Genomic DNA, 23810 nt, shown 5'->3' on the forward strand with positions numbered 1-23810 from the left:
AGAAAAATAGAGAGAACAAATTTTTCCCTGCTCTTCGACTAATCTGCAGTCAATCACTCAGTACCGAGATGGTGCCAGCAGCCTGGAAGAAGGCACTGGTAACTCCACTCCCGAAGAAGCCCCTGGCAGATAGTTAAGAGCCAAACAACCATCGCCCTATCTCAAGGCTCCCCTTCCCAATCAAAATATTAGAAAAATACCTTAGTAAGACCATAGCTGGCTTCCTTGTAGAAAACAATCAATTAGAACCAGAACAGATGGGCTTTAGACCTGGCCATGGAACAGAGACTGCACTGATCATGGCCACGAAAGAAATAAGAATGGGAGTTGACAGCGGTCAAAGTACAGTACTGATCCTGCTAGACCTATCCGCAGCATACAACACTGCCAACCACCAATTCCTGATCAAACGCCTGCACTAGTCTGGTGCAAGAGGCACTATGCTTAACTGGCTGAAGTCCTTTCTAGCAAATGGACTACAGGAAATTTCATTTCCCCATTTACCTCGTACTATAAAGAAATTGAACCTTGAGCCCCATGCTGTTTAATATATATCTAAGACCACTCTTAAGACTAGTAAAATTGTTTGGAATATCAGTGGTAAACTACACAGACGACACACTATTAATAATGTCCCTGGACAAATCCGACCCTACCCAACTCAATAATCTTTACGCCTGCCTTAAACAAATGTCTGAAGGGTTGGATGACAACATGCTAAAATTTAATGGGGACAAAACTGAATTCCTATGCTATGCAACGGAGATTATACAACAACTGCCAAGCAACTTCTGACCAGAGGCAAACAACCCAGGCCTGGACACACCGGGACCAGTTTGGAACAGGGGTAGTCAGTTCGACAGCACACTCTCAATGGAATCCCAGGTCAACAAAACAGGAGGCACATGCAACGGACTACTTGGGAATCTGAGAAAAATAATCCCCCTGGTCATCCAACTCTACAGGAAACTTATGATGCAAACCTCAATATTGAGCAGACTGGACTAATGCAACCCACTGTTACTAGGTAGCCCAGATTATCTCCTCAAACAAGTCCAAAGGTTCCAAGTTCTTGCGGCCAAACTTGCTCTAAACAAAGAGAGAAGGGAATCCGCTACGAAAACCTTAAAATAATTACATTGGCTGCCAGTCAAAGAAAGTAGCATCTTTTAGGCCATGTGTATCACACACAGGATCATAAATAATATTGGACCAAAAGCCCTTCAATATATAATTAAACTATAAGTACCGGCACAACCTTAAGGCTGGTGTTATATCGATTCCACCGTTTAAAATATACGATATGGAGGCAGAACCTTCCAGGTCCAGGCTGGTCAACTCTGGAACAAACTCCCACCCTCCCTAAGAACAAATACTAATTTACTGAATTTCAAAAGAACCTGAAAACGTGGCTCTAACCCTGAAAATAGATGAATATCAGAAATGACTCACCAACTAGAACTGATAGGATAGTATAGGATAATATTTATAAAGCGCACTTATACCCAAGGGTGTCAAGGTGTTAAGTGAACAGGGAGGAGAGAGAGCACCAACATCCAGTGTGGAGGCAAATAACCAGGTCTTCAAAAGTTTCCTGAAGGCCGCAAGCGAGTCCACCGTGGAAATGGAACGGGGCAAGGAGTTTCAAAGTTCGGTGGCTGCAACAGAGAAGGATCGACCGCCCCATTTGGACCTGCAAAATCTGGGAGAAACCAGTTTTTTTAGAGAGGAGGATCTCAAGGTCCTCCCTGGAGTGTACCACTGAAACATGTTTTTTAAGTATGGCGAACCATTGCTATGCATGGCCTTTTGTACCAAATTCAGAACCTTGAAGGAAATGCGCTTTCTGATGGGAAGCCAATGCACGGCTCGAATTCCTTCCCTGACTAACTGATACTTCGGGATGTTAAGAATCAGCCTTGCCAAAGCGTTCTGTACCACCTGAAGCTTGTTCAGGGATCCTGTGTTGATGTTAAGGTGCAGAGCATTGCAGTAGTCCAGCTGGAAGGTGACTAGTGCGATAATAGTGGGCCGGTGTAGTTCCGATGGAATATACAGCAGTACTTTCCTCAGGATTTTTAAGATGTAAAAACAGGTACTGACTGTACGGTTAACCTGAGCATCAAGGGACAGGCCCTTGTCGAAGATGAGCCCCAGATTTTTTTGCAGTTTTGACTGGTACAGGAAGGGGACCACAATCTGCAGGCCACCAGGCATTAGACCAGATGGAATTCTATTGTCTAAAAACTAGCACCTCAGTTTCGTCCACATTCATTTTTAATGAGTTGTCCTTCATCCAGCGTACAATGCTGGACATACATTGTTTACACTTTTGGCCAACCGATTGCAAATCATTAGATATAGAAACAATGATTTGTGTGTCATCCATGTAGGAGAGCACCTGGAAACCGAACGATCTCACCAACTCTGCCAGGGGGTCAAATAGAGATTAAAAAGAGTGGGGCTAAGCGAAGATCCCTGGGGGACACCACAGGGAAGGCCAAAGGCCTTTGCTTTAAAGCCTCCACAACTGACGGTGTGAGTTCTGCCGGGCATGAAAGAGTGGAGAAGCCACAGGCCCCCCCAGTGACTCCTGCTTCCCGCAGTCGCTGAATCATGCGCACTGGAGAGATGGTATCGAATGCCGCCGAGAGGTCAAGCAAAATCAGCACTGCAGATCCGCGTTGGTCAACCTACGTGCGGATACAGTCAGTGGTAGCTACCAAGGCTGATTCTGTGCTATGACCGGCTGTCAAGGATTTCCTGGGATTCAATGTGTTTTATCAGCTCAACATCAATGAATTTTTCCAGGATTTTGGCCGGGACGGGAAGAAGGGAGATAGGTCGAAAGTTCTGCAACTCTGAAGGATCAGCCTTGTTTTTTTTAAGAAAGAGGTGAGACAATTGCTTCCTTCCAGGTGGCTGGGTAGTTGCCGGACAGTAGTGTGTTATTGAAGACCTTGCACAGGGAGTTGGCTATTAAGTCCGGGGCAAGTCTGAGTGTGGAAGGCATACAAGGGTCCGAGGGAGCTCCGGACTTTCGACCAAGTAAAAGTTCCTTGGTTTGTAGAGCTGCGATTAATGGAAAGAAGGACAGGGCATACTTCCAGAGAACCTGGCCAAGCTTCCCCTTAGATGGCTCTTCATTTTCCCCTATGGCTACCTCTGTGATCGGTCCATCCTCTGCAGTCGGGGTGAACTCATGAAAGATCTTAAGGACTTTCTCCAGGAAGTAGAGTGCTACTCTGTCACAGAAGTCTTGGCAAGGGTTCAAGAGCTGTGTCCCAGGGCTCAGTTATCTCCTTCATGACTTTGAATAGCATGCTGGTGGAATTGTCTGCCGACACTATCTTATCAGTGAGAAAACGGGATTTGGCCTGAAAGATGGCGTGTTTGTAGCCCTGCAGGAAAGATTTCTGCTTGGCTTTTTCCCTTGGGCAAGGGTCTGCAGGCCATTTCCGTTCTTGCCTACGGCATGGGCGCCTGATAAGAGGGAAACTTCCTTTACAACGCAATTTTTACCACGCAGTGCCTTTACAATGCAGGATTTACAACGCAAGTCATTACAACGAATTGCGCTGGGGGGGCGCTCTAGGATAGGTAATAGTTTAATTTACTATCCAACACCTTCCCTACTATCCACGGGGACTGGAGTTGGAATAGTAAATTAACTATTCACTATCCAGCACCCCCCAACGCAAGTCGTTGTAACGACATGCGTTGTAAATCCTGCGTTGTAAAGGCATGCGTAGTAAAAGCATGCGTTGTAACAACGTACATCCATGATAAGATGTTTCTTTAATTATCCACTGGCAGTTACCAGTACCAAGATGCCTGCTGGGTGATAGGTGCGCTTTACAAAAAAAAAGTAATAATAGAAATAATCTTCACAGTATCTTGCTTGCAGTGAAGTGGAGCCATTGGGTCAGTGAACAATCTTTGTAAATAGCGTCAGGCCCCGGGCATATCGGTAAGGCTCAGCCTTTAAGTGCAGCAGGATTGGTTTCAGTTCCACCCTTCTTAGCTCACACTGTCTGAACTTCTCTCTCTCTTTCTCTAGCTCCCTTCCTTCCTCCCTCTCACCTGTTTGACCCACTTTCTCGCTTTCCTTGCCTCTCTGCTTACCTGCTTCTCTCTTTGTTTATGCAGCATTATCTCTCTCTCTCTCATTATGTGTCTCTCCCTCTAAAGACCTTCCTGCCCCCTTCCCCTCTCATCCTCATCTAGCCCAGTCTTCAGGCTTCTGAGATAGCCTCTCTCCCCCTTCTCCTGTGTCTCTCTTGCTTTCTTGCTCTGGGATGGTCTTTCTCTCATGCTTTCCATCTCCTCCCCTTCTTCTGACATGTGTCTGCCTGTGTTTGTTCTGGGCAGGCCTTTCTGGGGTGAACTAGACTCAGCCATCTTTAGACCTTCAAAGATGATCCTGATTTGTCTTAATATGGCCCAGCCTCACCGGTCATTAACAGGAATGACCCTGCTGTGTGACGACTGTCCCCGCTCTCTACAGACTTACAGGTGTGATGGATTCTTCCCAAACGATGCTTTCCCTTACGAGGCACCGGTCTCCCATGGACTCTAGGATAGGCCAGTCTGCTTCTAAGCACTAGGTCATCCAGTTTGTACAACTGCTTACCATAACTTGTCAAAGACTCCCTTTCTTCCATACTGATCTTCCAACATGGCGGCATTGGTAACAATTTTTGACATGTCGGCAGGTAGACTGCTCTTCTGACATTGATGCCTGTACAGATCTTCCAATGTAGCAGTGCACGTGCCGCCCCTTCACGATGAAGGTGACATACATGGCAGTGGCGCTACTGATCTTCCAACCAGTGGCAAGACTACTCATTCTTCCAACCGGGCTGTGGGCTGATTGATCTTTCAACAAGATGATGCACGTATAGATCTTCTAACTGGTGGTTAGCGTTCTGATGTTCCAACATGGTGGCACACGTACAAATATTCCAACATGGTGGAGAGCGTACTTATCTTTCACCATGGTGGCACGCATACATACCGTTGCACATAATTGTGAGCGTACAGATATTCCAAAATAGTGCCATGCAAGGTGGCGTGGGAACGGATTTTCTAACAAGATGAGCCTTCTGATCTTCAACATGGTGGCAAGCTTACAGGTCTTCTAATATGGCGGTGAGCGTACTAATGTTCCAACATGGCAGTGCACGTACAAATATTCCAACATGGGGGCGTGCGTACAGATCTTCTAACATGGTGGTGAGCGTACTAATGTGGTGCATGAACAGATCTTCCAACATGGTGGCACACAAACATATTTTCTAACATGTTGGTGAGCGTGCAGATTTTCCAACATGGGGCCATGCAAGGTGGCATGGGTACAGGTCTTCTAACATGGTGTTAAGCGTACTGATATTCCAACATGGTAGCGCATGCACAGATCTTCTAACATGGTCAGCATGTCTACTGATCTTTTAACATGATTGTGAATGCACTGATCTTCCAAAAAGGTGGCACGCGCACAGATCTTCAAACATGATGGTCAGTCTACTGATCTTCCAACATGGTGGCTTAAATACATATATTCCAACGTAGGGTCAGTGTAATGATCTTTTGACATGTCGCATTCACACTGACCTTTCTACATGATGGTGTGCGTACACATATTCCAATAAGGTGGTGCATGTTTGGATGGTCTAACATGGAGGCGCTCTTCCTGCTCTTTCAACAGGTGGCATGTGTACATGTGTTCCAACATTGCCTTTCAGCTATGTGAGCTGTGTAGAGTTCAATCAGTATGAATTTGCAATGATCTGATCAGGGTGGGTAATCACCTCTCCCTTAGCTACCATTAATCTGTTGGGGGTCTGGGAAAATTGAATATAACACCATTTGGGAATGCCATGATTTAAGCATGGAAGGAAGACACTGGTGTACTTTTTTGCTTCTCACGGCTGTCGAAGTAAATCCCTTCTGAATCTTACCTAGCACGCCCGTCGCCTTCAGACCCCCAAACTGCTGCATGGCTTTGATGGCCTTCATCAGCTCCTCCTGCGTCTGCAGCCGCCCGCTGACCGGGTCCGGTGGAGGTAGGTATCCGAACCTTGCCAACCAGTCCTGGTGGGAACAAGGAATCAAAACTCACAGACATTAGTGCATTGCCAGACCTGCCATCATCAACACCATGGAAGTCCCACACCCTGTCTGCTCCCACTTGTCAAATTTACCAAACCCTGGTTGACTGTCCCGCCTAGCACTATGCGAATCATGAAACACGCTGCTCCAGTTGGTCCTCTCTTTGGCCATTTAGATACCCCAAAAATGACCCTTGCTCCAGTCACATATTGGTGAAATATTGACAGAAATGTAGTGGTGAAATGTGTTGCCTTCCATGGAGGGGGTGGACAGAGTATCATAAAGAGCCAGAACTATTTTCATTAAGTGCAAAATCATCTTCCCCAGGAAATGTTCAGGTAGTGAGTCGGGCCTTGGGCTCTCCCTCAGTAAAATGCAAGAAATATGGCACAAATTTGGGATTTTATGGCACAATTTTGCAATAAATTTGCTACAAAGCATTAATTTTTACATATTGTTCTGAAGGGGTACTTACTAAATATGTCTATTCGTTTATGGTGTGTCAAAGGAATCTGATCATGCCCAAAAGTGTTGGGGGGGTTTCTTAAAATGCGACTAGAACAACCCATTTCTTTTGTTCAATTTCCCTAAAAATTGACTTAAAAACCATAGGTCTAAAGGTGTCTCGAATCATTTAGATACACTGCTTGACATGGCCTCTTATCATGTTTAGTGACTTCTGCCTTCCACCTCCCTTTACTTTTCCATCCTGTCTTTATAAATATATTTTAGGTTCTAACTCTGAATCAACTTGAAGGTAAGACAATGAAATGCCACATGGGACCAACTACTTATCTATCAGTAGGTGTTATTTACACCTACGAATGGAAAAAACTCTTTTTGAAACAGGCCCACAGTGTCGCTCAGTTAGATATCGGAGCTATCGCTCTTTTTAGCCAGATATTACATGCTCAGATACTCGCACTACCATTCAGGTTACAGAGGGGCCGATTCACAGAACTAACCTAAGACAAAATCCTAAATTTGCTGCTTTTGATATTCACAGAAGTTAAGTTTGTCTTAAGACGAACTTAAGACAGACTTAAGACAGGCTTAAGACAAACTAAAGACAGACTTAAGACAAACTTAAGACAGACTTAAGACAGACTTAAGACAGACTTAAGACAGGCTTAAGACAGACTTAAGACAGACTTAAGACAGACTTAAGACAGACTTAAGACAGACTTAAGACAACTAAAGACAGACTTAAGACAGACTTAAGACAAACTTAAGACAGACTTAAGACAGACTTTTAGACAGACTTAAGACAGACTTTTAGACAGACTTAAGACAGACTTAAGACAAACTTAAGACAAACTTAAGACAAACTTAAGACAGACTTAAGATAAACTTAAGACAGACTTAAGACAGACTTAGGACAGACTTAAGACAAACTTAAGACAAACTAAAGACAGACTTAAGACAGACTGAGACAAAATCCTAACTTAAGTCTGTCTTAAGTTTGTCTTAAGACAAACTTAAAACAAAATCCTAACTTCTGTAAATACCAAAAGTAGTAAGTTTAGGATTTTGTCTTAAGTTTTTTTTCTGTGAATCAGGCTCACTGATCTTAAGGTTCAGACAGAAGAAATGCCCATAAGGCTGCATTAATTTTTTTTTAATTTATTTGTATTCTCTGTGTTAACATAAAGAAACAAACAGAGAAAGACAAACATTATTATTTATTTAAGAGATTTGTATGGCGCTAGCTAGACCCGAAGGTATCAGAGCGCTTTACAGCAGTAAATGTTCACATCAAAGATACAAACTCTATACAGAGCTCAATTGTAGGCATTAAGCGCAGAGCATCAATACTCATTTTGTACGAAACTTTTTTGTCAATTCCACCGTCTTCAAGTTGATGCAACAATGCAAGAGTGCGCCTCCATCCAGCCCGTAAGGCCAGGGTCTGCCATTTATAATCATCAAGTCGTTTTTCATGGTGTCAATACTATTAGCATGATGTATAGTTTGGTGGATGGGAATTTACCCTGTCGTTGCGATGGATGGAAGCACTCCATTGCTCTTAGCAAGTCATCGCCCGCCAAGCTGAGAGATGTTTGCCGGCCCAGACGAAGGAGGATGGGTGGTAGGGGGCAACACCAGAGACAATGGAAGCCAGGAGGGTGAGTGGGAGGGGAGGAAGGGTAGTGGTTGGAAAAGGGCAACACTATGGACAACAGAAGAGGCGGAAGGAGGGTGGGTGGGTGGTACATGGCAATGCCAAGGATGATGGAACAGAAGGGAAGGAGCGTGGGTGAGTGGTAGCGGGCAAAACTACAGCGAACTGAAGGGCAGGAAGGCGGGTGGGTCAGTGGGGGTAGCATCACAGGGAATGGAATGGAAGGAGGAGACGGGTGGGTTGGTGTGAGCGGCCAGCGGAAGGGAAGAATGACAGGTGGGAGGAACCTTGGAGTTGGTACAAGTACACCAGATGCACTTTGGTAGAGTCGATAAACACAAAGAAAAATTTGCACCTAAAATAATGACCATTGATAAGACACAAGTTAGGCATCTCTGCTCCAGTGTTGGGACAAGCACACAAAGAGGAAGGAAGCCTACTCAGCAGTGAACCAATAAGAAGCAAGCAAATGCGAGTGGCAATGAAGACAACCAATGGTAAGCAAAGGGTGGTCTCTAAGTCCACTAACAGAAAACAATATGTCTCTCCATTGAAACATATGCACTGCTTTAGTCGAGACCTAAAAATGGATTTAAAGCCATAGTTGTATTTGTGTGTAAGATTAGCACTAAAGAGCTGAAACACAGGTTCTGATGCTTTTGATTTGAAAATACCTTTTCATTCTAACCTTGCTTTTATGCATCTAGTTGGTGGGGTGAGGTTAATGAACATACATATAGGAGTACGGAGCAAGGACAGTTAGAGTCATTTCAAACCGCTGAATTATGACGGCACCACAAATTGACACAAGAGGGTGAACACCTAACGAGCAAAGTGTCATCTCAACCAGGTCATGGAATCCTTGCAAAGTTCTGTTTTTCACTTGGGATTAGCGCCGGGACGCCTCTTCGCTGGGGCAATTGTGCGCTCTATAAACCATATAACATAACATAACATGACTGGTATGATGCCGCAAAACTCTTCCGTTTTTTTAGCCTGCTGTTTACACATTCATGGCTCATTATTCAAGTGTATAACATCTGCATCTCAAAGCTCCCCAGGCAGAATCTGTGGGTGTTCCTTGCATTCCTGATTTTCAGATGGGCAGTTCTCCAATCCTTGGCACAGACAGGAATAGCAGTCTGTTTCAGAGCCTGGAGGTACTACCCATGGAGAACCAACCGAGTCGTTGGTGGGTGAATTCCCTTGGTATCCAGCCGTCCATCTACAAACATCCGCAGTCCTTCGAAAGCCACCATGGCTCGGAGACGACACCCATCGGGATATTGGCTTCATCAGGCTTGCCAAAGGATGATGGGAAGCTGGGTCCAAACCAAAATGCAGGGGGCCTCATTTATGAAAAGTGACGCATCGCTGCGTGAAAACAGCGATGCGTCACTTTTCACTGCGCCCTCCTTGCGAGACCAATGATGCATCATATTTACAGTATGACGCATCATGGCGCATGGAGTTACAGATACGTCAGTATTTCTGACGTATCTGTAATCGCAAAAGTCACGCATTGCTGCAGTGTGTCACAAAAGTGACGCAACTCCAGCAATGCGTCCTTTTACATGGGGAAAGCCCCATGTGAAAGTGCTTGCGTCAGTGTTACGCCTGCTGTGAGGCAGGCACAAGATTTTGACGCAACAGCGTCCTAAAAGTGACGCATTGATATCTCGTAGATTTCACTGCGTCACTATTACGAGGCTTTTTGCGGGGGAACGCCCCCTCTGCATACATTATACCTGGCGCAGGTAGAATGTAGCGCTGGAGTTTACAAAGTGACGCATCTGCTTAGATGCGTCACTTTGTAAATAGTGCGCAACAGGAGGCATGTTTTACGCCGCCGATGCGTCACAAAAAGTGACGCATCAGAAGCGCAAAACTGACGCAAGGCCTCATAAATCAGGCCCAGGGTCTTTTGGGTTCCTCTTCTGTTTTGGCCAGGTGTGATAAGTGGCACCTGTTTCTGGGTATTAAAAAAAATACTACAGGGAAAGGGAAAACTAAGCACCTGGTTCTGTCTAGTAGCCTGACCACACAAGCAGCCACATTACGAATGAAGCATGCAGGCTTGCTTGCATTAAAATCTATAAATATATGCTGCTGAAGGATAGCGTGACCAAGGCTGGCATTTTAAAAATACATCTTTGGAAATTATTTTAATGTATTTTAATATATTTAAATTAATTACATATTTAATTTAAAATTAAATTAGTAATGTAAATATATTACTACTGACATTTCGCATACAGGCAGAGCTCTCCACTACTGGAGCAGACATCTCCCTTTGGTAAAGTATAGGGAAATAAAAAAACAATTGTAAATAAACATTACAGTAAAATACGTTTATGTATGTGTTTATTTTAAATGTTGAACAAAATAAAAAAAATGCTACAGCACTAGTGACTTCATTTTGAATTAAATGCTAAATTAATTTAAATGTATTACATTCAAATTAGGATTAAATGTAATTTTAAAGATTTATTTTTAAAAATCCAATCCAAAGTACAATGTTTACATTTACTCATGTATTAAAAAGTCAAAACAATATGTAAATAATTCATTTTAAACAATGTGTTTCATTAAATTACAGATATTTTAAATAGAAAAAGGTTTTCAAAATATTTTACCATAAAATTATATTTATTTTGTATTTAGATATATATTTTAACATGAATTTAAATATATTTATAAAAAGTTGAAATAAATTCATTATTTTAACGTTATTGCTGATTGGGTATTATTTTGTGTCATTGCCTCATTATTTGTACGGGAGGGTGTTAAAGTACCAGTGTACCAAAATGCCTATGCACACACACAAAAAGTTTCTTTTACAGTCGTGTCTCCGTTTAGTGACACCCGTAGAAACGCCAAGGACAACAAAACATAATAATGCAATATCTTGGCGTTTGTTGATGTGTTTTCAGATTTTATTCCACAACCAGCCGACACGTGTTTCGTCGCGTGCAAACATTATATTCGCGACTCCTCTGGGCTATGATGCAGAAATCAAAAGATACAAGGTCGCACCACTGGTGATACTTCCGCCCCAGCGGGGCTCGTGACCAATACTAAGTAGTATCTTCGAGAGAAAACTAATTACGACAATACGTCCCGTGGATATGTGTTCCCAACGGAATGTATCCTCGTTGCATCAAGAAGTATAAGCGTGTCTCTCCTCGGAGATCGCACTGGAGATGTGTAGCTCCTGTGCAGTACGCCCGGGATGTGTGGCGAAACAAAGCCTAGAGTGGATAGCTCCGGAATTGTGTGTCTTGGATCAGACGAGTAGTGTAGCCGATCCGTTTCTTCCCGGGTCGCCGTGTTCCAAATTTGGACATTTTGGTATATTATGTTTTTGTGTATGTTAGTTAATTCTAGCACACTATTGGAGCGGTGATAGGGTCTTCCGCTCGCCAGTTGCACCACTCCCATTTCCTACAGCTACTACAAGCATTGCGCACACTGTAGGCAGAGCGCCCGAAAGAATCTGTGTATTAAAAACCCTTCCGTGTATATCTAATTACAGTACCAGTGGTTGGCCATGTGTAGCGGTGGACTTTCTCCAGGTCAGAGCTGGAGTACATTTACTCTGGTGCTGGGTCTTTTGGGCTGTAGTAACTTTAGATGTGCAGTTTCTGAATAGCTCTGGGCTTATTTTTTTGTGGGTTACTGTCTGTCCCTCCCTAAATACCTCCTTCGCCCTCACTATACCCTGCCTTACTCCTCCCTACACCTCTCCCCTGTAGTAGTAAGTATTCCTCTTTTTACCCCCACTACCCTGGTCCCTTCCACATTTACTGTTATGAACTAAACTTACAAGCGTGAGGCTCTCAGCATAGAAAAGATATAAGAAGTGGAAATTTACACTTGTAGGTTTGTGAATAGCATTTTGTGGAAAGTAAGTAGTGCTACTGTAGTACCAGTTTACGTACTACAAAAGGCAGTGTCTGGGTATGGCCGTTCGTTTTGGGCCCATATGTCCCGGCCAGGGCACAAGTCGTAAAAAAAGAAGTAGGGGGACGCTGTCACCGGAAGTGACGTCAAAACAGGAAGTGCCGTCACGAAAGGTGCTGAGCTCCTCGTCCCAGAGATGCCAAAGAGTCCAGCTGGTTGGCAGGGGGGATGGCGTCCCCACGGTAAAATAAGTGGGGGGACGCCGTCCACCGGCGTGGTACCCCGACTCGAGCCCCGGCACACAATGAGGCCGCGCGGCAGCTGCACGGCGCGTGCCAAGGACACCGGCCTTTGCCGCAGACGCCTCTACAAACTCAGTGAAGAAAATAAAAGTAATGATGAAAGCCAGTGAAACATTGTAGAGATGGAATGTACCATAAAGTTTTATGTTTCATTTCAAGCCGTTTAAAAAAAAAATCAACAAAAGAATAGTGGAGGCGCCCCCCTCCCCCCCCCCCCCCCCCCACACAGACCCAATAGGTGAGGCTGGGGCCCAGTCAGACATGAAATCCATTCCCAGCCACAGACCAGGAGGTCTGAACAGCCCTAATTGTTTTCTCGGAAGGTGACCTTGTCCCCCCCCCCCCCTGCCTGGTAGCAGCTCCCTGCCCCTCCCCCGCTGCCCCCAGGTGATTATGCGCCTCCATATTTCATGCTTGGTGGAATACCCATTTATTGCAAGTCTCAGACGCGTTCGTTTAGTGCTTCAGCGTGGAGCTGAGATGGCATTAGTCACCGGCCACCCGGGGTCCTTCAAAGAGCTTCAGCCACACAGAAAGACACACTGGTACACAGAGAGAGACACACCGGCACGCACACGCACGCGCAACTAAGCACACGGCTTCAACACACGCTGGGGCTTGCACGTTCTCACATACACAACCACACAGACACACCGGCAGGCACGCGCATGCACACTCACACACACAGCTTCAACATACACTGATTCTTACACGTTCTCACATACACAACCACACACACACACAAGAACACAGAAAAGGCAAACACACAAACAGCTATGCAGGCACACACAGCACTCACAGAGACTCACACAGACACACACTGACACACACATGGCACGCACATAACGGGTTGCATCCACAAAGGAAAATAGACAACAGCAAAGACACACTCAGACATAGGCAAAGTTGCAGAAATACAGGCACACACTCCTGAATGCACATTCAAATATCCAGCCACGTAGGCACAAACATTTTTAATTTTTTTAATTTTACAGAGTATTATATAGCGCAAACTTGACCCGAATCCGGTATCAGAGAGCTTTACACAGCACCAGTTACGTTACACAAGGACACATTCATTTTTTATTAGGCACGGGGAGATTAAGTGATTTGCCCAGAATCACAGGATGTTCAGCGTTTTTGCCGAGACTCGAACCAGGGGGCATATTATCAAGGGATTTATCTCCGCTTTTTTGGCTTTAAAAGCCAAGAAAGCGGAGATAAAATTATCTCCCTATCAGCAACAGGGTGCTACCACGCAAATTCGCATGTTAGCACCCTTTTTCTCTACGCTTCCCCTTGCATCTCTAATGAGATGCAAAGGGGGCGTTCCAGAGAAAAATAATAGGAGAAATGTTGTTAAGCGACATTTCTCCTATTATCAAGGATTTCGCTAACCCTGTTAGTGATCAAAAAAAAGCAGCGCTAACCGCGGTTAGCACTGCTTTTTTTACACCTGGTATTTTCGTGACTTAGCCATGATATCGTATGGAAGGTGGATATCATGGCGAAGTTTGTGAGCCCCTATCATCAAGCTAACGCCAAACTTCGAGAGATTATCGTTGGTTTTCCAGTGATAATCTCTCATTTGGCAATTAGCGCAAGGATTTTTATCACTTCCGAGATAAACCTTGCTAATAGCAAGTTATCTCTGCAATAATTTCCGGTGATGCTTAGCGTTAAAAAATTTGTTGCTAAGCATCGTTAGCGATAAATATCGCTAATCGTTGGTAATATGCCCTCTAGTTCCCCAGATTCGAGGTCGACCGCCCCAGCCGTTAGGCCAACTCCTCTCCCCACATAGTAACGCTCAGTCATACACCATACACACACCTGTGGACATATAGGTACATACATGCTGTAGGCCTGATTTAGAAGTCGGCGGAGAAAATACTCCGTCACAAACATGATGTATATCCCGTCCACCGTATTACGATCCCCATAGGATAGAACGTGATCGTAAAATGGCGGACAGGATATCTGTCGTGTTTTTGACGGGGTGTTCTCATTCGCCGAATTCTAAATCAGGCCCTGTGCCTCTGTCTGTCCGTCCGTCTCTTTCTCTCTTGCTCGCACACACAACAACAAACAAACAGAAGTGCACACACTGACACACAGACACACAGACTGGCCCAAATGAGGATGGAACAGTGCGTAATTTGAGCCAGTGGTTTCCAGTGTTCAGCAGCAGCACTTAATCATCAACACTGGCACTTTTCATGAGCACCAGTTAAGGACACATTCATATATGGGAGATTATGTAATTTGGCCAGTATCACAGGCTATTGAGCCGACCCCAAGACTCGAACCTGGTTCCCCAGCTTCAAACTACGCAACTCTGGCCGTTATGCCACACCCTCTCCCCACTTTCATGGTTAGTAGTTGGTTCTGTCTTAGGCGGCGCTAACAGGAGAAACGGGCCGGTGCAAGCTGCCTCCTGGCAAGACCCCGGCACTTACTGTTTTACAAATTAACCACGGGGTGGACATGTATTCATGGTGGCTTACGTAGAACACACACCTGCGCCCGTGCACAGGTACAAAGGGAGCACACTGAGACAGCTGTAGGCTTTCGCACACAACCCTATGCACACCTGCAAACACATGTGCACGTGTCTGTGCAAACACGCACAGCTGAACAAACATAGACGCAATCACCCTCCCTTGGCGTTTGTGGGGCCCTCACCTGTGACTCTCCTCACCTGTAACTCTCCCTCACCTGTAACTCTCCCTCACCTCTAACTCCCCTCACCTGTGCTACCAGAGGGCCGGCCGTAAATAAATGCTGTATAAATATATTGCCTGCACTTCTAGGCGGAGCTGCAGTACCCGTGCTTGCTTGCGCCATCCGCCGCGGCGCTTGTCCCCATCACATGTCCCGCCTCTGGTTTGCATCTGTGCAGAACAGACTCGTTGGGGGGGGGGGGGCATTAGACGTGTGAGGGCCCCTGATTGCTTCAGAGGAATCACCTGCCACACACGGGCCCCGCTTCGGCGATCGATTGGACGCGCGCAATAGCGACTAATTCGATCTAGGCGCTCGGCGGCTCCTGGCCGTCACTTGTCTCTTTATTTGTGGGGGAGGCTGCGTCGGGGGAGCGCCTGACAGCGTCGGTGTCACGCACGAGCGCCCAGAGGCCCCGGGGACGAGCAATGGAAGCCATCCATACCAACAGAGGCAACGAACCGAGGCGTCTGGGAGTCCGGGCCTGTGTGGACAGACCCCTCTCGGACAGGAGGGCCAGGGGCACTCAGAGGCCTGTCCCAAGGTGCACCCCTGAGACAGCTGCTCCCCCAGACCCCAAACTGTCACAGAAGACTTTACACTCTTCACTGCCCCTGTCACTCGCGTGAGGAAACACCACTGAGCCGGGGTCACTGGACCGGAACTGAAGGAACCCCCTGCCCTGACCACGGAGAGACTGGCCTGGTGTCAGCCAAGAGCCAAGACCCTTTGAGTTTACGACAACTACAGCTGTATATAATGCGGCAGAAAAGAATAAGACACAAATATACATTCTATAGCATGAAAATGTTTGGACACAAGTAAAAAAATGAACTTTACAACTACTTACCAGAACCCTTGGTCTTACACTGCATCAAATGTTAAAGGACTTTTTAGGTCTAGGTTTTAACAGCAAAGCCGTCAAATAGACTTTTTGTTAACAATGTGCGAAGAGTTGGTTCCACCTCTTTCATCTATTGGCTTTCTTTGACCGGTCTCTTTCAGTCAATGGCTGGAGACTTTGTCAATCAACTCTTGGCTTCGCTAGAAGGAGTATACACCTCCCACCTAATGCTATTGGCTTTGTGGGTGTAGCCTTCCGCCTCCACTCAAGTGCTTGCATTGAACTGCACAAGGGACTACTTTGCAACCATAGCTGTTTCTGTGCACTCCTGCTGGCTCCCTGCTGTGTGTCTCCCTCTAATGCGCTAACGCTGCACGCCTTCGCACATTACACACAGACCTGTTGGCTTTGCCAATGCCTATTTACCTGTGCAAACATTAAGGGGCATATTAACAAGGGCAACATCGCCGCTTTAGCGGCACTTTTTGCCGCTAAAGCGGAGATATTTATATCGCCCTATGAGCAAGCTGTCGCTAACAGCTGTTAGCGACAGTTTACTGGCAATAGCGCCTGTTTTTTTGCCACTTTGCGTTTCAGTGATATTTATCGCTTATGACTTGCAAAGTAGGCGTTCCTCATTAAAAGTAAATGTAAACAGTTGCAAAGACAAGTTCCCCCTATTACCAATGCCTGCGTTGCGATAATAAAAGTCGCGCTAACCGCGATTATCGCTGGTTCCTCACGCCTGATTGAAACCTGACTTAGCCACCTTTTCAATGGGAGGTGGATTGTCAGGCTGAGTCCACCTTGGCTTATTACCAAGGATTTCACTATCGCAGATATTTCATCCCTGGATTTCCAGCGATGATCAGTCATTTCGCCGCTATGGCAGGAATTTTTATCGCCTTGGAGATACGCGTTGCTAATAACGCGATATCTCCGCGATAAAAAACAGCGATAGCCGGCGTTAAAAAAATGAGCGCTAATCGCGCTTTGCAATAATTATCGTAAAGCGTTGCTAATATGCCCCTAAGTACTTTTTCCTCGGAGACGTGAAGAACGAAAGGCTGTATTATTAAATTATGTTTGAGATTCTTAACAGCCATATCATGCAGTCTCCTTCGTCGTTGGTAGAAAGGATTGACCCTTTTCGTCGTCTGCAGAATAAAGGCGCTAATGCCATAAGATCAGAAAAGAGAATCGCACTGATACTGCTACGGTCTGAATGTTTCCAAGTATTGCAGGTAAAAGATCCTGAATCTAGTTGCTTTAAGAGTATTTACACCCTCCCATGTGGCCCTCTTACCATCAGAAGTGTATTTATAAAGTGCCCGGTCACCCCGAAGGGCATCTCAACACTGAATAACAGAGGTGTATTGTTACCCAACAGAATGGTTCTCATTGTATCAACATCCGAAGGGTGAAAGGCGGATGGACCTGGTGGGATTCAAACCTTTCCCCATGAGGTCAGACACGGAGTCTATCGAGACATCAGAGGTGGGTTCTTGAGAGTAATAAGTTTCCTCTGAACTTTGGTCAAGGTCATTTGTGTGAGCTCAACATTGGTACCCAGATGCTTCAGCAAGTCCTTGCTTAAGTCCACAGAGGAGGATGCTTCAACAAGACTTGCTCTTAGGTCCTCAGAGAAGGATGCTTCGACAAGACCTCCACGTAGGTTTCTGAGGAGGATGCTTCAACAAGAGCTCTCCTTAGGTCCTCAGAGGAGGATGCTTAAACGAGACCTCCACTTAGGTCCTCAGAGGAGGATGCTTTGATGAGACCTTCGCTTAGGTCCTCAGAGGAGGATGCTTCAAGATGACCTCCGCTTAGGTCCGCAGAGATGCTGCGATGAGACCTCTGCTTAGGTCCTCAGAAGAGGATGCTTTAACAACACCTCCGCTTAGATCCTCAGAGGAGGTGGCTTCAACAAGACCTCGGCTTAGGTTCTCAGAGGAGGATGCTTCGATGAGGCCTCCGCTTAGGTCCGCAGAGAACGATGCTGGGATGAGACCTCTGCTTCGGTCCTCAGAAGAGGATGCTTTAACAACATCTCCGCTTAGATCCTCAGAGGAGGTTGCTTCAACAAGACCTCCGCTTAGGTTCTCTAAGGAGGATGCTTCGACGAGGCCTCCTTTTAGGTCGTCAGAAGAGGATGCTTCAATAAGACCTCCGCTTAGATCCTCAGAGGAGGATGCTTCAACAAGACCTCCGCTTGGGTCCTCAGAGGAGGATACTACGACGAGACTCCTGCCAACGTAATCAGAGAAGGATTCTTTGACAAGACCTCCGCTTGATTCGGCAAAGGCATGGCTGAGGCTTTTTTTTGCACTTCGCAGAGTTCTGCATAGCATAGCGGAACTCCGCGAACTACGCGCAGGCTTAATGCAGAACAAATCTAGTGCTGCACAGGAGTCTTCAGTACAGCGCCCTCAGCCCACCACAGATCACCATCTTTGGAGATAGTGACGTAAAGAAACAGTTTTCTTATTCTGAATAAAATGTCCCCTGTGAAGGTTCTGTGTGCCCTTTGACGTCACAGAGGCTCTGTGATGTCACTGACTCGTTCAATAACCATTACAGCCTTTTGTGTCCTGAGATATCACAGATCACTCTGTATTGTGTACTGTGATGTCACTGACTCGCCTTTTTATCAGCTGCTGGGGTTCGTTTAAAAACATTATGCTATGTTGCTGATGTCGTGAACAGCATTTTTATCCACTGCTGGAACCTTGTAACATTATGGATCACTCTACGCCATACATGACAATGCCGTTGACTTTCTCACTGGCTGTTACTCCCTCAGGGATTCTGCGACATCATAGTGTGCAGTGTGTCATACCTTACAATGTAACCATCGAATGGTTGCGGTGCTATATAAACTTTAACAGTGACAACTTTATGAATGTTTTATAAACAATTTATTATTTCATTATAAAACATTTATTAACCCAAACAAAATAGGATATTGCATATTTTTATAATTAAATAATAAATATGTACTATTTAAAATATATTTTTCACATTATTTTATATGTATCTATGTTTTTAACTATTTTAAATAATTCAGTGTAATTTAACATTATTTCCTATGGGGTTTCATTTTAAGTCCCTACCTCCATTTTTTTGCATGAGAGGGTTTTGTAGTACCAGTAGGTGGCCACATGTAGGGGCCGATTCACAAAACTAACTTATGATAACATTCTAAACTTACTACTTTTGGTATTCACAGAAGTTAGGATTTTGTCTTAAGTTTGTCTTAAGACATACTTAAGACAGACTTAAGACAGACTTAAGACAAACTTAAGACAAAATCCTAACTTGTCTGTCTTAAGTTTGTCTTACGTCTGTCTTAAGTCTGTCTTAAGACAAACTTAAGACAAAATCCTGACTCCTGTGAATACCAAAAGTAGTAAGTTTAGGATTTTGTCTTAAGTTAGTTCTGTGAATCGGGCCCAAAGTCTGGATTTACTACAAAAATGTAAATTACTACAAAAGTGTAATTTCATTTGTTGAATACTGATAAGTAGTAAACTTACTCAAAAGTGTAAACTTACTCAAAAGTGCAAGTTACCCTGTGAATCAGGCTTGGAGGTTGGATCTCTTGTGTATGTCCATCCATGAGAAACAGAGTTTCAGAACTGACCAAAACAATAAATAATCCTGTAGCATCACAGGACTGGTTTTTGGCCTGTACTCACCTTGCTCAAATAATGTGTAGGTTTGTCGGTAACAGTCCACCAAATTCCTGGCCCCGATTGGTATGTTTCCTAGGCCTGCACTTGTCCAGAGAATTTAGAGTATCTAAAACTGGGCTGTATTTGTTTCTAAAGTTGCAAAAATGTATCAGTTGGTCTTAACAGCCGTGCCATGTTTTGTGATGTCACTGATTTTCCTGCTGCAAATCATAGACCTTCACGCCTACTGGGGGGTCGGTGGCAACCTAGAGCACGCCCTGACACGCTTTGTGATGTCACTCACTGACTATAACTTAAGTGTAAATGGCTTCGGCTCAGGCCTTGACAGAGACTAATGCTCCCTTGAGAGGTCATTAACTGGTGGTAATTTACTGCCCCTCATGGAAGGGCACGAACCAGAGACAAATAGTGCATAATGAGTGAAAGGGAAATTAATGGCTATTAGAACATTGGAATGTTGGGAGCTCCATTGAAAACAATGGAGTGCTCCGGGCTTATAATGGCTGGTTTAAGCCTGGAGCACCAACATTTCAATGTTTCTTTGTTCACAGCTCTGGCTGTCAACAAAGGCTTCAGGGAGTCAGAGGGGATTCCAATCCCCTCACGCTCCCTGAAGGCATTTGTTTGAACATTCTGCCCTATAGTAGCAGAATGTTCTAATAGCCTTATAGCCCTTCATAGCTGGGCTATACCGGCTATTAAAGTCCCTCTCCCTTGTTAAAGGCCCTCCCCTTCCGCTCGGGCCTTTACCGCTAGAGAGGGCCTTTAATAGCTGGTATAGCCCGCTACGGCTGGCTATAAGGCTATATTAGTCTCCAACAGCATGTGAGTAAACACCCGCCCCTCTACGATCATGCCCACCTGCTCTGATTGGTTCATGTCACTGTCGTTGAACCTAGAATGCAGGCACTCAAAATCAGTTAATGCCACCATTGGCTGGGCCAATCTCAGCATTCCATTGAGGATGAGTGACATTGAAGTCTGCTGGGGACCCGTGTTTGCAAAAACGTCCCCACTGCTGGTCTGTTTCCATTGGATAAGACATGCCTGCGGCTCCTGGAAAGAAAAGAATGCCTTTTCTGTCACTATTTAACCATTTGTGTCGTGAAGACGCGGCGCATTCAGGAGCCCTGCAGAGAACGCTCCATCAATCTCCAAAAATGATGCATCGAACACCTTGTGATGCAGGAGCAATAAACCATGGCCGGAGTACGCCTTCCCAGAGCAACCCGCGCGGCAGTGACAATCCAGCATACTGACAATTGGCAATATTAGGAATCCACCAGGGGACCCATGTAATTAAAATGCTGGTTTTGTTTTGCAAGATGAATGTGACAAGGTAGGAGAAAAGCAACACAAACTCAATACCTGGGTGGCTGGGCCTACAAGTGCATCAATCTCTGCGGCCTCTGGTGACCTGCGGTGGGGCGCGCGTGCTGGGAGGGAGCGCAAAGTGGCAACATTTGTCTCCACCGTCTTTATTTATCTTATTCCGTCTTATTTTTTGATGAGAACAAATTCACTCATTAGTGGAGCAACAGATAGAAAGTAATGAGCTCTTGTGGAATACTTCTTTGCAGGCTGCACATAATGAGGTGTTATATCACTTGTCCACGTTCTGCCGCAACCCTCCGCGCCCCGCCTTGGCGGAAACATCTGCTCTTCCCACTGCACATGCAGGCTTTGGGTCAGATCTAAAGTTGTCCTCTCTTCGGCTTATGGTCTTAGATCAGGGTGGAGTAGCTGCCTTGAGCCCTCTCGATCTGTCTGCAATCTTCGACACGGTATCCCAAAAGATACTGATTACAAGGCAGCCGGAGGTAGGTCTCTGTGGACGACATTTGCAATAGGCTCCACCCTTTGGGCCCGATTCACAGAACTTACGACAAAATCCTAAACTGACTACTTTTGGTATTTACAGAAGGCATTTAGTAGGCTTAAGTTATGATTTTGTCTTAAATTAGGATCTTGTCTTAAGTTATGATTTTATCTTAAGTTATGATATTGTCTTAAATTAAACTTAAGTTTAACTTAAGTTTGTCTTAAGTTTAATTTAAGACAAAATCCTAATTTAAGACAAAATCCTAATTTAAGACAAAATTCTAATTTAAGACAAAATCCTAACTTAAGACAAAATCCTAATTTAAGACAAAATCCTAATTTAAGACTACTAAAATCATTCTGTGTAATACCAAAAGTAGTAAGTTTAGGATTTTGTTGTAAGTTAGTTCTGTGAATCGGCCCCTTTGTAACTGACTACAGTTGGGAAATTATGTGCTTCCTCTGTTTGATTGTCTTGTGGGGTTCCTCAAAGCTCCTCATTTAGCTCCACCATTTTTAATGTTTGGGTTGCCCCACTGGCCAAGTTTATCACCGCTCTGATACCCGATACCTTTGGGTCAAGTTCGCAATATATAAAACTCTTGGGGAAAAAAAAATGTGTCACACAGACCATACTCAGCTGATCATGTGAGGAGATGCCAGATCAAGGTGACCCAACAAACGTTTCAAACAAGTCTCACTGAAGCCACAAGTTGGATGAACAATAATTAACTTAGTTTAAATGCGGACAGAAGGGGGAGGTAGCTCTGACAGGGCCTTTCTCAGTCCCTGGCCTGATGGACATATTTCTTTGTTCCTTGACCTATCTGTTCTCCTTCAGTAGGAAATCTTGGCTTCTATTTAAATGAACTTTCTTTTAAACCCCAGATCATGAACATTCAAAAACATTTCCTCTGAGACATTATTCAGGTCTTTGTGGGCTCCCGCCTGGGCTGTCTTGGGCCTTCTATATCTTCCATCCCTTGCAATTGGCTCAGAATGCAGCGGCAAGACTGTTTCTCAAGCGCCCGCGCTTTTCTTCTATTTCTACACATCTGAAGCAGTGCTATTGGTTGCCTGTTGATACGCGTACCACATTCAAGTGTCTGTGCTTTAAAGCAGCGGTTCTCAACCTGTGGTCTGGGGCGTACTCGGGGGTCTGCGACTGCTTAAAAATTGCACAATACTAACAATTTACTAGTGTGTATATAAATAAAGAAGCAAATGCAAAAATAATGTTTAAAAGTATTTCATAAATGTGAAGGTATTTTAAATTGGAGGCTGAAAATTAAGTTGGTGCCCTCAGATTGAGTGCAACAAACAGAATATAGTATGGGTGACGGGCGGCCTGAATTTAGAAAATCCCCAACTTTCCTATTAAAATGCGAATTTTAACTCTTGACACCATTTGCTACTCCTTTTTCTTGTCATCTTAGAGGCAACGTGATAACTGCAATTGATGATATTGTTTTCTATGTGCTGCGATTTTTCAATAAAAAAGATTTAATACTAAAATGCGAATTTTAGTTTTTTATATTTATGAATTAAAAAAAGAATTTCTGTATGTTTGTGTATTGTTTTGAGGGTCAAATCACTGAAATTGTTTGAGGGCCCTGCTTCCAGCCATGACCCAGATGGGAACCCTGGATTCTATACTGACTCCCTGAGGGTCCCCGAATTCTCCGATAATGACACAGTCGGGGTCACTGGATTCCAGTAATGACTCAGTGGGGTCACCGGATTGCAGTAATGACTCAGTGGGGTCACTGGATTCCAGTAATGACTCAGTGGGGTCACCGGATTGCAGTAATGACTCAGTGGGGTCACTGGATTCCAGTAATGACTCAGTGGGGTCACCGGATTGCAGTAATGACTCCAACTCCAGAGAAGCTTTTACTGCTGCTCCTGTGCTCCCACCTGGTTTTATCCTTACCTCATGCTAGGGAAGCTTGCAGTGCTGCTCCCAGGGCTACCACCTGTGCTGTATCTGTTCCTTGTGCTAGGGAAGCTGGCAGTGCTGCTCCCAGGGCTACCACCTGTGCTGTATCCGTTCCTTGTGCTAGGGAAGCTTGCGGTGCTGCTCCTGTGCTCCCACCTGTGCTGTATCTGTTCCTTGTGCTAGGGAAGCTTGCGGTGCTGCTCCCGGGGCTCATGCCTGTGCTGTATCCGTTCCTTGTGTTAGGGAAGCTTGCACTGCTGCTCCCAGGGCTCACGCCTGTGCTGTGTCCGTTCCTTGTGTTAGGGAAGCTTGCAGTGCTGCTCCCGGGGCTCACGCCTGTGCTGTGTCC

General features: G+C 45.1%; 1 protein-coding gene across 1 annotated transcript in view; it reads right to left on the reverse strand.

Moving 5' to 3' along the window:
* Positions 1–23810, reverse strand: part of LOC144791610 (matrix metalloproteinase-17-like) — a 218229-nt gene that overhangs the window by 68819 nt on the left and 125600 nt on the right. The window contains exon 2 of the mRNA XM_078666338.1: positions 5961–6093. Coding sequence (XP_078522464.1) covers positions 5961–6093 — 133 coding nt within the window. The remainder of the gene's footprint in view (positions 1–5960; positions 6094–23810) is intronic.

This window comes from Lissotriton helveticus, chromosome 11 (assembly GCF_964261635.1).
Source record: "Lissotriton helveticus chromosome 11, aLisHel1.1, whole genome shotgun sequence".
Classification (NCBI taxonomy): Eukaryota; Metazoa; Chordata; class Amphibia; order Caudata; family Salamandridae; genus Lissotriton; species Lissotriton helveticus.